This window comes from Microtus oregoni, unplaced genomic scaffold (genome assembly GCF_018167655.1).
Source record: "Microtus oregoni isolate MIOR12 unplaced genomic scaffold, Mior012 000034F_ref0000314, whole genome shotgun sequence".
NCBI lineage: Eukaryota > Metazoa > Chordata > Mammalia > Rodentia > Cricetidae > Microtus > Microtus oregoni.
The window spans coordinates 19,951,852-19,966,644 of record NW_024543093.1 but is presented as its reverse complement, the minus strand read 5'-3'; the positions used below and the strand labels follow the sequence as shown (position 1 = coordinate 19,966,644).

Below are 14,793 nucleotides of genomic sequence, written 5' to 3'. Positions count from 1 at the left end.
TGACAGTCAACTGGAGTTGTGCAGTGTGTAGCTTTAGTGGTGTGTTTGAGATTACTCTATGCTGTTGCATGCAGCAGCATATCCATTTATGAATATACCCAAGTTTACCAGGAGGGCATTTGGGTTGTTTTCTAGTTTTGGAATTTGTATAGCGTTGTGAGCCAACTTTCTGGAATGACTTTTGTTGCTGTCCTAGCCATGGTGGGTTTGTACATTCCAAGGTAGGGGCATGAAGATTAGAAAAGTTATGTAGGAGGAACAGAGATAAGAAGAACCACAGGGACACAGCATAGCAATGGGAGGGCAACTCAGTGAATTCTGATTTCTGAGTTTGCCCATGTTAATTTTCCATACGCTTTTGTACCCCAACACAAAAGGGGAGAAGAAGGCAAAAGACTGCTTTAACATGATACAAAGGACAACCAGAACAATTTCTTGGTTCAATACTTAATCCTTTTTGTTTAGACAGTGAACCCATCCTAGACCAAGAATCCTAAAGGTAGTCACTTTCTAGGTCAAACCTCCTATTTCAAAAGAAGGAGCAGAAGTATGCTTCTCTGACCTTTGATCAGGGTGGAGTGGATCTACCTGTATGAGTCATCTTAATGTCCAAAGCATCAAACCACACCCTAGGTCAGGTTGTGTACCCACACTTGGTGTCAACAACTTTGAGTGAGCAAAATAAACTCAGACTCCCTGACCTTTAGGTAAGGTGGAATAGGGTTACATTTTTGGACCTCTATGGTATAGTTGGGGTTAGATAAATATTTCTCTGGTATAAAGGGGCCACACATAAACATCTGAGAAGCCCTGTGAAAAGCATGTTGGTTCTCTGTGATAGCTCAGCTTCAATTTTAATTGCCTGTACTGATTTATTTCTGGGCATTCTTTCTTCTACTTGACCCATGACTATTTGCTTTATTGTAGGGGTTTTAAAGTAAGCTGGGCATCAGAGAAAGAGTCCTTGAAATTTTTTCTTTTTCAAAATCATTTTGGCTGTTCTAATTCTTCTGTATTTCCATAGAAATGTGACAATCAGCTTGTTAACTGAAAACAAAACAAAACAAAACAACAAAAACCTGAAACCCAGCTGGGATTTCTTTTGGGCTGTGTCAACTCTATAGATATACCAAGAGAGAATTGACTGACAAGCACAGTCTGTTCAGAATGTTTATTTTTTCAGTCCTGGGAGGGCTAGGTTTCCAGGGACATATCTATTCCATCTACCTTTCTGTTTTCTTTAAAGATTTGTTTTTAATATTATGTATATGAATGTGTGTGCCTGTGTACATGACTGCAGGTGTCCATGGAGGCCAGAAGAAGGTGTGAGGTCTTTTGGAGCTGGAGTTACTGGTGTCTGTGAGCTGCTCAGCATGGGTTCTGGGATGCTAGAAGAGCAGCATATACTTTTAACTGCTGAGTCTCCTGTCTAGCTCTCCTAGACTTCTCATTGTGTTGGTGGTGAAGTGTTCTTAGCATTCTCTCAAGGCTCCTTGTGTCTGTAAGGTCAGTAGTGATGTTCCTTGTTTTACTTAGGATTTGGGGTGTATGAATCTTCTTTTTCTAAACAAAGAGGCATCTATTTCATCACTCTGAAGAACTGACTTTTAATTTTATTACTTTCCTTTTCTCTTTCTCCATTTTTTTGTTTTATTTCTGTTCGTTAGTACTTCTGATAACCTTGAATCCCACCCCACCCCCTACACCACCATTCTGTCATGTTAGGTTGTTAATCTGAGATTGGTCTTTTAAATTTTAGTATATACAACTTTAAATTTCCCTTCTAGGACCTGTAAACTTTGGAATGTGTGTTATGTGTCCTTCATTTTAAATTTTATTATTTATTGAGAGCCCATGCTGGTCTTGAACTGACAGTCCTCCTGCCTCAGCCTGTTGAGTGCTAGGCTTACAAGTATGTGCTCCATACTGAACTGTTGTTTCATTTAAGAACTTAAGATTTTGTAATTTCTTTTTTAACCCACTGAGTTTGAATATATGTTGTTTAATTGATACATATTTATAGATTTTGTAGTTTTCGTCATGCTATTTCTTGTTGTGAATTTCTAATATTTATTCCAATTTTTGTAACTTTATTCACAATTATTTCTAGTATTATGATCATAAAAGATGCCTAATATGATTTTTTTCTTTCTGAATTTGCCTTTCATAAGCAAACTTAGTGAAAATTTGCTTTTGATGAATGGAGAGTTCCTTTGTATCTCGTCCCAGTCAGTTATTATCCACTTGACACAAGTTAGAGTTATCTTGGAAGACAGATCCACAGTTGAGGAATTGTCTCCATTGGCCTTTTGGAATGTGTATAGGGCAGTTTCTTATTGCTAGTTGATGTAGGCGGGCCAGCCCACTGTGGGTGGTGCCATGCCTAGGCAGGTAGGCCTGGGCAGTATAAGGAAGGCAGCTGAGCAAACCAGGGAAAATAAGCCAGAAGGCAGCATTCCTCCATGTTTCCATTTCTGCTCCTGTTTGGGCTCCTGCCCTGATCTTCCTGCAGTGATGGGCTATGACTTTGATTTGGTCATGGTGTTGATAACACTGACAGAAAATGAACCAAAAGAGATGTCTATTCTAAGTCCTACTGATTATATTGTTAAATTCATTATTTGATCATTGAATTTCTATCTGTATACCACTAGAAGTGAGGCTGTCCTAGCATTGTCGCTGCCTTCCATTCTTTCAGTGTTTGTTACATATGTGACTCGGATATTTGGTGACATATTTATAATTATAATCTTGTTGATGAGATAATCCTTAGAATTCTGTGTTTCTCTTTCCTCCCTCTCTTCTTTACTTCCTCATATTTATAACAGTTTTTTTTACCTACAGTCTGTTTTTTCTTTCTATTTTCTCTCCCTTCCTTCTTTCCTTCCTTCCTTCCTTCCTTCCTCTCTCTTTCTTCCTTCTCTTTCTCTCTCTTTCTCTTTCTTTCTCTCTCTCTCTTCAAATGATACATCTTCTACTGATCTTTTTGCTACTATTATGTGCCTTTTAATTTTCTGTCCTTTTATTTTTCAACCTATCCATGTTCTTAGATTTTCAGTTATGGTCATGTAGACAGCAGATGGTTGGATTCTATCCTTTCCAATCCAGTCTGCCTGCAGTCTATGTGTTTTGTTTGGGAAATGATTTGGACAGAGTATGTCTCCTGCTGGTTTAGTCTCCAGAAAGGTGGAGCTGATGTAGGAGCATTTGAAAAGGAAGATGAACTCAGTCATATCCTAGGTCCACCATCAGGATAGATTCATGATGAGCTCCTAGAATGGGATGGCTCAAAGAGTATCCCCATGAACTTCAGGTGTGACAAGAAATTGGCTTGGCTCCTCCCTGGGTTCTAGTATTCCACTCTTCTCCATATGGTCCCTCCATTGTGATTCCCCATGCTTATGAATCTCCATCAGACTCAAGCAGGTACTGACTCCTTCTGAAGTCCCAGAATATGAACAACTGTTGTAAGGAGAGGGCCTGCTTGTTTGTCCCAGCCACCTGGCTAGCTTAGCCCTGAAATAACCATACAGAAATTGTATTAATTAAATCACTGCCTGGCCATTATCTCTAGCCTCTTATTGGCTAACTCTTACATCTTAATTTAACCCATTTCTATTAATCTGTGTATTGCCATTTGGCAGTGGCTTACCGGGAAAGATTTTAACCAGAGTCCATCTCAGGCAGAGGATCCATGGCATCCCCCTGACTCTGCTTTCTTCCTCCCAGCATTCAGTTCTGTTTTCCATGCCTACCTAAGTTCTGCCGTATCAAAAGGCCAAGGCAGTTTCTTTATTCATTAACCAATGAAAGCAACACATAAACAGAAAGACCTCCTACACCAAACAACCTCTTTTCTTTATAGATTTCTCAGGCTCAGGTAATTTGTAAGAACAACACAAAATGGATTGATAGAAATGATTTGATTTATGTATGTTTTAGGTAATTATTGATAGGGAAGGGGTAACTCATATCATTTTGTTGCTTGTTTTATATGTGCCTTGGGATTATGTTCTTTGATTTCTTCTTTGCTGTTTTCTTTTCTGTTTAGTTGGCATTCTTGTATTGGTACATTTTTGATTTCCTTAACATTCCCACTGTGTGATATTCTCTAGCTGTTTTCATTTTGGTTATTATGGGGGTTAAATATATTGACTTCACATGGTAATAACCCCTTTGATTCTGACAACAACAAAAGCTTTCTTCATACTTCAGCCATTCTCTGCTTTTCCTTATTGTCACAGGTTGTATTTACATATTTAGATTCATAGATTTATGCTTTTGTCTCTTAAACCTTAGAGAAGAATAAAAAGACCATTGCAGTAAAATTATAGTAATGTGGGAATCTGTGTTTGCTGGTGTCAACTCCCCTTTTGGAAAATATCTTCCTGTTGTTTCCCAGTTAGTATCCTTTGATTTCATCTCAAAGGACTCCTAGGAAAACCAGTGGTGATGGATGCCTTTACCTTTTATCTGGGAATGGTTTAATTTTCACCTCTTGTTTAAGATGGAAGGTAAACTTTATGCAAGGGGGGAGGGAGGAGTGGCAACAGCAGTACAAACCACTACAACAGTGTTTGTTGGGATTGTATTCAACACCTTCTTTATTTTAAGCACTTTATATTGTCCCTCTGCATTCTGCTTTTGGGTATTATGCTAGAAATCTGGCAAAGAGTTAACGAATGTTAACTTAATGTTAACTTAACTAATGTTAATTGCTTTTCTCTTCCTGCTTCAAATGTATTGATTTACAATTTCAATTATTTATTGTTAGGTGTAGACATACAAGTTTTCTAAGCTGATCTTATATTCTGTCACCTGTTAAAACCAGGGAATTTTGTATAGTCCTTAGAAATGTGTTATGCAGTTGTAATCATTGTGAACAGAACCAACTTAATTGATTCCTTTCCAACATCTTTTTCTTTCTTTTTTTTCTCATCTCTCTAAGACTTCTAGTCCATAATTAGAGTGAGAGAGAGCAAGCATTTCACTCTTGGTCCCAAGGGAATAATGTCGAGTCTTGTTAGCAAGTGCTGTGCTGGCTGTGGGCTTTTGTAGATGCTTTTACAGGTGGGCAAAGTTTCCTTCGGTAAAAAATTGCTGAGAGCGGCCTAGGAAAGAGAATGGGGGAAGATGCAAGCCTTTAACCCTGGCATCTGAGAGGCAGAGGCAGTTGTGAGCTGCCTGATGCTGGTGGGTGCTGAGAATTAGTGCTGTGTCAGTTCTTCAGCCCTCACCTTAGATACTTTTAACAGATCTGTGTCATATTTAAAGTGCTTTCTTATACACAGGATATTATCGTGTCTTGCTAATTTCGTCCATCCTTATGGCTTTGTAATTGGTGTGTTTAGACCATTTATACCTGTATATTTACTAAACTGCTTGTTGTTTGGTTCTGTGTTCTTCTCTTTTTTTCTGCATACTTTTGATTCTTTCTTTGTCTGTATTGATTGTACTAATGACTCCTTCAGATAGAATTTTTACTCTGATAATTTTTATTTTTAGAATTTCCATTTGACTTATACTTTCCCTATGCCCAAGGAAATTCCCATGCTAGGGCCATGCTTATTCATGCTGCCCATGTTTCTCACTGGATTGCCTACCATCAATCACAGTCTGATTCTGACATTAGAGTCTGATTCTGACATCACAGTCTGATTCTGACATCATAGTCTGATTCTGACATCGGAGTCTGACCCTCTTGGTTGGCTTTCCTGCCTGTAGCTGGCCTTTCTTGCTTTTTTAGTTCCTTGTTATTTTTTTATTTTGATTAATGGTCAGAAATCTTGTATAGAAAAGGAGAGACTCTGGTTTATAGTAGATACACTTGGAGATAGCCATCATTCTCATGGAGAGATGTACTTATATGTTCCACACAACCACGGGCTTTTTGTCCTTCAGTGTCCAGTACCCCAGAGAGATTTTTTTAAAAAATGAAGTCAAGCAAAGCTGTGATATGACAGTTTGTTTGGCTTCTGCTCTTTGGTAGTGTGGCAGTGGTATTCTTTTTAGCATTTTTATCGTGACAGTGGCCATTTTTTGTACATGAATAAACGTTATCTTGTATATATATATATATATATATATATATATATATATATATATTGGTTTTTCGAGACAGGGTTTCTCTGTGGTTTTAGAGCCTGTCCTGGAACAAGCTCTTGTAGACCAGGCTGGTCTCGAACTCACAAAGATCCACCTGCCTCTGCCTCCCAAGTGCTGGGATTAAAGGTGTGCGCCACCACTGCCCGGCTTTGTTTCTATAAACACCATAGCCATTCACTTCTGCATAAATGATGCACCCTCATTTGTCTGTGAATGCATTGTTTCCAATGTTATAAAAGTTAATTGCATGTAAACTAATTACTTATCTGTGTATTAATGTTAAATATCTGTAAGGTTATTTTTAAGAGTGCTTTATGGGGATTCATTGTAGAGAATATTTATATGGATATGCATCCCAGAAGCTTAGCCATCCACTCATAAAAAAGCTGAGTATTTCCCATGTTAAAGCAGTATCTTGAGGTGACGCATTAAGGTGTATAATTGTGTTGCCTGTATCATCACAGCACAGGCGTGCAAAGAGAGTCTATTTGTTCAAACTACAATAAAGCTTCTTGAGTCTGCTTGGAAGTCTTGCTAGCTTCAATGACCTTGAAGAATCCAATAGTTCCTTAGGCTTCTATGAGGTCTGATAGCTAACCTTTCTATGCCCTTGGTCTGTACTTGTTCGCCTTGTCCTGAGAGCCAATGTGATCTACTATTAGATACCATGTGTCCCCATGCCCACATGCTTCCCAAGCAGCTGCCATGCCCTTGTGTTGCCTGATGGCACCTGGAGCTCATCACTAAGTCTTTGTTTCTGAGACAGTGGCCTTGAACTCACGTAATCCTCTTGCCTTAGCATGCAGGGCCAGATCTGGACTTCCATTAGTGTTCAAATTATTCTCATTTCCTTTTAGTCATTAAAATAAATGATTAAAACCACATAAAGTCATTTTAATGAGAAAAAATAAATGTTTCTGTTAATTATCTTTACAAAAGAGAGGAGTTTTGAAAATCACTTCTCATATACAACTATGTTCATATTGGGCATAAGTCTCTTAGAAACATGTCATACATTTAAATACCTTGGGCAGTGCATTAATCTGAAGTTTTGCTTAATTTCCCAAATACAGGTTTTTGAAATACCTTTCAAACCATGCTTATAGTGCATATTCCCTTTTATTACATATATATGTTTATACATTGGTTTCTTAAAGGGATGATTTTGTTTAAAAAGATAAGCATTTCAGTTCCTTTCTTTTTTTTTGTTCCCCCTCTTTATTTTTGTTGTGCATGACATGTGTATACATATTGTGAGTATCTATGCCTGTGTATGTATGAATGAACATGTGTGTTTGTATCTCTAGGTATGTGACAAATGACTGGCTCTCTGTGTTTTGAAATATAAGATGTTTGGGACACTGTTAAAAAAAATATGGACTTTTTTTCCTCAGAAAAAAAAAGATAAGCATTTTGCTGTAAGTTCTGTAGTATTTATGGTTACATAAAGTACCTCTTTTTGTTAAAAAGCTTGGAGCTTTGGGGGAGCTCTAGCCCACCTGTGACAGACTTGAAGTTTGGGGGAGCGCTAGCCTACCTATGACAGACTTGAAGTTTGGGGGAGCGCTAGCCCACCTGTGACAGACTTGAAGTTTGGGGGAGCTCTAGCCTACCTGTGACAGACTTGAAGTTTGGGGGAGCACTAGCCCACCTGTGACAGACTTGAAGTTTGGGAGAACGCTAGCCTACCTGTGACAGATTAGTGAGAGTTTATAGGGTGCACTGGAGGGGCACCCTCTGTAAACAAGCTTGGGCTTTAATTCCATTTCACTCTTTGCTGCCTTTGTGGTCTTGTAAGCCATAGAGTCTTAGTACTTAGATTTAAATTAGAAAATGCGTATAAAATATTTGTAAACTCTTTTTGAGAGAGAGCATGATAAAAGTAATGGTTATCTATATAGCCAGGTTAATAATTAAATTTACTTCCACCATCACTATCCATTTCCAGGTTTCCATCATCTTAAAGAATGGTACCTGCAATGGTTTGAATGAAAACGGCTCCCATAGGCCTATAGGGAGTGGCACTATGAGGAGCTGTGGCCTCGTTGGAGTAGGTACAGCATTGTTGGAGGAAGTGTGCCACTGGGGATGGGCTTTGAGGTCTCAGATTCTCAAGCCAGGCCCAGTGACTCACTCTCTTCCTGCTGCCTGTAGATAGAGAACTCTCAAAGTTCCTCTCCAGCCCATGTCTGCCTGTGAGCTGCCATGCTTCGCACCATGATGATAATGGTTAAATCTCTGAACTATAAGCCAGTTTTAATTAAATGTTTTTTTATAAAGCTTGTCGTGGTCATGGTGTCTCTTCACAGCAGTAGAAACCCTAACTGAGATAGTATCTGCCCCTGATGCCTTTCTTCCTCCCACATCTTGGTAGTCTTCGCTTTACTTCTGTCCCCACAAACATTTCTACAATAGGCTCCTCGGGCTAAGTGAAATAACATTGCTGTTCTGTATTGACTGCTTTGACCTATGTCGTCCTTTGGCAGTTGCATTCATTCCTAAAGTCACTGTCTTTCCTACATCATTCAGTTGCCATTTTAATCATGTTAAAATTCAGTAGGAATGTATATAAAAGCTAGCAAATAGTATGGGAAAGCAGGGAGCTCATTAGGTGCTAGTGTATGATTGTGTGTTTACTTCACTTGTAACTGAACAACCTTTCTTGTTAGAAATGCTAAAGACATCCCAGAATTCCAAGTTTAAAGACTGATCTTAGAAGACAGATATATGTTTAAATGGCTACTTATGTAGTATTTGCCAGTCATTTAACATTCATATTCAGTGTTCTAATGCCCCGCGTGACCTGGAGAACTCAACAGTGCCTCTTCTTTTTGCAGAATGCTACTTCTGAAAGGGACCTGAATATTCAGGTAATCGATGATGACATTAATGAAATAATTCAAATAGATGGCACTGGCGATAACTCATCTACTGAAGATGTGGGAAGTATGGGAGACATAGATGAGAATGAATTCCCAGGGATCACGGATGCAGGTGACCTCACAGTGCTTGAGGAAGAAGCTGACAGTGTATCAAATGAAGATTCAACTGCAAACAGCAGTGACAACGAGGACCATCAAATAGACACCACAGAAGAGGTGACGAGCTCACCTGAGCCGAGACTTGTTTCCCTAACTAATGAGAGTCGTGCTTTTGTGTGCTTCAGAACCAAATGCAGTTCTAGTTAAGATCAACCTCATCTTTTGTCTTAAAATCAGAATCATCTGTATGTAGGGCCTTAGCATTCCCACTTTAGCTGCAATTTAACTGCCACTACATGGTTAGAAATTGGTTTTCTATTCGCTGCTTTTAATCAGACATAGTAGGAGGCTTCGGAGATAGAGTTTTTGTACTTTTCTAATAAATGTGATGAAGTTTGAGTAGAATGTGGTAGTTCAGTTGGTAAGGGCGTTTGACTCTCACTTGTGGCTGCCTTCATATATCTGCCTATGGTGTTGTCTTATCTGAGTTCCTATCTTCAACAGTCCTGGTATCCTCTGGGTCTCATTGAACTTGTCATTTCATGGATGAGAAAACTTAGATACAAGAAATTTTGATAATTTGCCCAAGGTCAATGTAATTATTAAGTGGTCAAACTGGAATTCAAATCTAGGTGATTTGACTTTAAAGCAAAAAGCACTATTCTGTCTCTTCAGGCCCCTTTACCTCTATGTTCTTCGATCTTTAAAAAAATTTGAAGTAACGTGAAATCGCTTAATGTGACCATCTTTCATCTTTAGGATCCTCTAAATTCCGGAGATGACGTCAGTGAGCAGGACGTGCCAGACCTGTTTGACACAGAGAATGTAATTGTCTGTCAATATGATAAGGTACTGTGCTCACCTTTGTACTTGGAGCTTATTAATTGAACTTATATTGGGAGGCATATAAAATACTGTGATATATGATGGCAAGTTCCAGTTCTCAGTCAAGTGACTCATAGAGCAGCTGTTTAATTCTGTATGTGTGTGCATGTTCATTGTGTGCACATTTGTGTGGGTGCACATGTATGTATGGATGTGTATGTGCACGGAGGCCAGAGGATAACTTCTGCTGTTGTTCCTTAGGTGCTTTCTACCTTGTTTTTAGAGACAGGGCTTTTCATCAGCCTGGAGCTAACCACGTAGGCTAGGCTGTCTGCTCAACAAGTCCCATTGATCTGCCCACTTGCCTCTCCAGCGCTGGGATTCCAAGTTTGCACTGCTATGCTCAGCTCCTTTTCATGTGGAGCTGGGTCTCAAGCTCAGGTCCTTATGTTTGTCCGGTCACCTTTTGAGTGATCTCTGCAGCCCACTTCTGTAAAGGTGAGGGTATGTTTTGGGTCTACTATTGTGCTGTGTGGGATAGTAGCACTCAAAAGTGATAATCATTGTTTTCCTCCTGGTGAACTGAGCCTAGGACGTACCACTTGTGAGGCAAGGGCTCTGCGCTAAGCCATTAGGCTGCATCCCTGCCCTAAATGATAATCTCTGTCTTAAGGAGGTGATGATCTTATTCAAACACAGCATTTCCTACAGGATTAAAAACAAATCACACACGATAAGATGACAGAGCGCGACAAGTAAAGCGAATGCTGGTGACACATGAACCAAACCTTAAGCTATGTGGTAGAGAGCAAGGAAATACAAGAAACCTTTATTGTTGGAATTCTCTGCAAACCCTCATGGGCGATTTCAAAGCCCCCCCTTGAAATGGGGCTTGCCTGACTTGTCCCTTGGAGATGTATGTGCTGGAAGGCAGGCATGCAGCATAGCATGATATGAAGCAGATAGATAGAGGGATGGATTATGTGCATAGGACAATCTTAGCAGCTTTGTTTGGGATGCCCACATCCTTGCTACTACTCATCATGCGATACTTAGATCTGTGCCTTCCTGGTGAATATGAAGTGGATATTAATGTAGTATTTTTATATACTTAAAGGAGACAGAGGATAATGCTTTTAATTGCTATAAAAGTTAACTCTTACTCTACAAAAACTCCTTATTACTTCTACTATTTTGTATAGATAGAAACTGGTAATTTATCAGGTTTGGTTTCCCTCTCCATTAAAATGCAAACTCTTCAAAGACAGTATTTTTTCTACTTACAAATCTTAAGGTCTATAGTCATCCCTCTATACCTGAAGTTTCCTCTGCAGAGTCAACCAAGGGGATCAAAACCCTTTGCAAAATTACACATTTACTGAACATTTACAGACTTATTTTTGGTCACTATTTCCTGAACAATTCAGTATTACTGTCATTTAAAAGTATTTGTACCACATTAGGTGCTACAAATAGCCTAGAGATTGTATATAAATCTTCCAGGAGGGTGTATATTGCTTGTATGAAATATATAAGGTCATTTATATAAGGGATCTGAGCAATCCACAGACTTGGGTCTATGTAGCTATGGAGTCAATTATTGTTATTTTGATAAGGAGTGATGGTTCTCATTATGTATGAATGACTTAATATATCTCCAGTACTTGAGCTAGTATTTTGCTTATAGGAACTCAAATGTTTGCTAAAGAATGAATAAAGTATCTTGAGAAGATCTTATATTTAGGGCCAGAATAATCCCACTTGCTATTTTAAAGAATAGCAAGTGATCCCTTATTTTACAAACGTAGTCTGAATTACTTTTCTCTCTCCAGATTCACCGAAGCAAGAACAGATGGAAATTCTACTTGAAAGACGGTGTCATGTGCTTTGGAGGGAGAGACTATGTGTTTGCAAAAGCCATTGGTGAGGCCGAGTGGTAAACACTAGAAGCTTGGTGCATCAGCTCTGCGAACCTGAGGGATTAGTATATTGTATGTTGTGAACCACAATTTTATATGTAGTCCATCAAAGAGGTGATTAACCTTTTTGTTCACCATATTGAATAAAATAAAATTATAGTTCAAATGCAGATGCAAATCTACAGCCTTACATTTCCTTTGTTTTCCGGCTTGGCTGGTCTCCCCTATGGTCTCTATCATTTTCAAGCATAATTGCACTGGTTGTTACAGGGCATGAGATGTCACATTTAGTGATTAGAAAAGTCACCATAGCCCACCTACGTTCCCTCATACCCCTTGTCTTTTAAAAATGCAGACAAAATCTATCCAAAAGTAAGCTATAAGATGAAGGGAAATAACCATTCTCTCCATGCACTGATCTAACTATTGGTAAGTTTGAGGTAGCCACATAGAGAAGTTAGAGCTTACAAATTACTTTGAATCTGGTACTCACTCGCCAGCCTCAGATGATGCTGTTTAGAAACCCAGGTCTTGTGGAGTTATCTGAGTCAGTGATTCCCAAGGTTTTGGCCGGGATCCATACGATAGAACACACTTAGAATGTGAAGCCTCTATTTGAGTGCACATGGACACACACGACAGAGTGCAGTAAAGATGTCAGAAGTTACACCTCCCTTTGGCATGGAGGCCTTCTGCATTATCTGATTGACTCTGTGCTGTTGAAATAAATAACAAAAATAACAACCTGGATAGTTTTGGCTCACAAACTTGATTTCATTTGTAATAGTTTATACTTTTTTTTAAAAATTAAGGTTTATTTATTTTTAATTTTATGTATATGGATGTTTTGCCTGAATGTATGTCTGTGTATCAAACTCATGTAGAACCCATGGAGGCCAGAAGACAGCCTTAGATCCTCTGAATCTGGAGTTATGCACAGTTATTATCTGTTATCTGGGTGCTAGGAATTGATTCTGGGTCCTCCCAAAGAACAGGCAGTACATTTAACTGCTGGGCTATCTTTTCAGCTTGGATTAACATTTTTTTAAAAAAAATTATGCTGATTGTCTTAGGGTTTCTATTGCTGTGTTAAAATACTATGATCAAAAGCAGCTTGTGTAGGAAACAGTTTATTTTGCATATACATTCACATCACAGTTAGTTATGAAGGCAGGACAGGAAACTGGAGTCAGGAGCTAATGAAGATGGAGGAGTGATGCTTACTGGCTTGTTCCTCTTGGCTGGCTCAGCCTGCCTTCTTATAGAACCCAGAACCATAAGCCCAAGGGGTTTCCCACCTATAATGGGCTGGACCCTCCCCCATCAGTTACTAAGAAACGACTCTATAGACTTACTGAGGGTTGCCTCCTCTCAGATGACTCTGCAATGTATCAAGTTGACACAAAAGCTAGTTAGCACAATGATATCCACAACTTTATTGTTTAATTTAATATGGACGTGGTATCCTATTTATAGGATCCATTTCTCAGCAAGATTATTCATGATTTTTCTTTGCCATATCATTTTTAACTAACATTCCATTCATTAATAATGCTAACAGGGTTTGGTGGGATATTTTTATACACATTTCTAGCATGCATCAGTAAAATACAGCCTTCCTTTTTCTACCCTTCCCCAATGCCCTACCCAATCTTTGGTTACCACTATTCTAGATTCAAGTCAACTTTCTTTTTAATAAATTATTAAAACTTTATTGTAAGAATTAAATTATGAAATTTGCAGATAAATAGGTGGAACTGAAACAGTTGTCCTGAGTGAGGTAACTCAGACCCAGAAAAACAAACATTATATGTTTTCTCTTATATGTGGTTATTAAAAAGTTTTATACCATGTATACATGCACACACACATTATATTCTTAACAGTTGGATAATATCCCATTGGGTAAATGTACCACAGTTTTCATTATCCTCTCATCAGTTGATGAACATCTCATTTATTTCACATTTCTGACTAGTATGAATGAACACAGATGAGCAAGTAACTTTTGTTATGTGTGTCAGAGTCCCATGCCCTAACATAAACTACTTGTCCCTCTCTGGATCGTGGAGGTGCAAGAGTAACTGAGACACAGTTCACACAGCAATAAAGAAGGGAGTCTCAAGCTTCATTCAAATCCTGAAGATCACCTGCATTTATTATCCAACACCTTTTATCCCCCAAGGCAAACTAAGGTGGAAGTTCATTAACATTGTGCTTCCAGGATAGCAGGACTACAGTCACATCTGCAGCTCAGTCACTAGCTTGGAATTTACACCTCTTTTCAGGCGATCTACATAATTACAAAAGAAAAGGAGCAACATATTCTGAGCTTTTGTTAGGGTGGTGACAGCCTGTCTGGCAGGGTACTGTGACTGCTCTGGATACCAACTTTGGCCTGAGAACTTGGCTGTCACACCAAGTAGAAATATGGGCCTACAGATGTGGAGCCCTTTGGGTATGTTCCCAAGAGTGGACGAGTCTCACCCAGCTACAAAACCTGTTAGCTGTAATAACAACCTGCCTACAGGGTATGGCCACTGGTGCAATAGTGGCACAAATGTTAGGATAGTAACCAACCACTTCAAAGAATGGATTTAAGGCTTACTCCATAAGATGGAACCTATACCTGATTTTGTGCCACTCCCTATGAGATTATGGGGGCCAAATAATTCAAACTACCACACTTACTATTTACTTCTTATTTTTATTCTTTGAGTATGTTTGATCATATTCACCCCTCCTCCAATCCTCCTACCCCTCTTCCCTGACCACCCGACTTTGTGTCCTCTTTTTATTTCTAGGCCTACTGAGTCCACTTTGTACTTCTTGTATATTCTTGGATATAAATAGCCTCCCACTGGGGCATGGCTGACCTAACTAGGGGTCAAACTCCGAGAAAACCGACTCTCCCTGCCTCAAATGCTGTCAATTGCCTCTGGTTCCTTGACTGTGTAGGGCTT

The 14,793-nt window shown here is 39.0% G+C and overlaps 1 protein-coding gene across 2 annotated transcripts in view; it reads left to right on the top strand.

Annotated features, from left to right (window-relative positions):
- Gtf2a1l (general transcription factor IIA subunit 1 like) overlaps nucleotides 1-11,956 on the top strand; it is a 43,437-nt gene extending 31,481 nt beyond the window's left edge. For both annotated transcript variants that reach the window (XM_041630470.1, XM_041630469.1), the window contains 3 exons: nucleotides 8,943-9,203; nucleotides 9,846-9,935; nucleotides 11,744-11,956. In XM_041630470.1, the coding sequence (XP_041486404.1) occupies nucleotides 8,943-9,203; nucleotides 9,846-9,935; nucleotides 11,744-11,851 (459 nt within the window). In that variant the 3' untranslated portion in view covers nucleotides 11,852-11,956. The remainder of the gene's footprint in view (nucleotides 1-8,942; nucleotides 9,204-9,845; nucleotides 9,936-11,743) is intronic.
- Nucleotides 11,957-14,793: the final 2,837 nt, after the last annotated feature.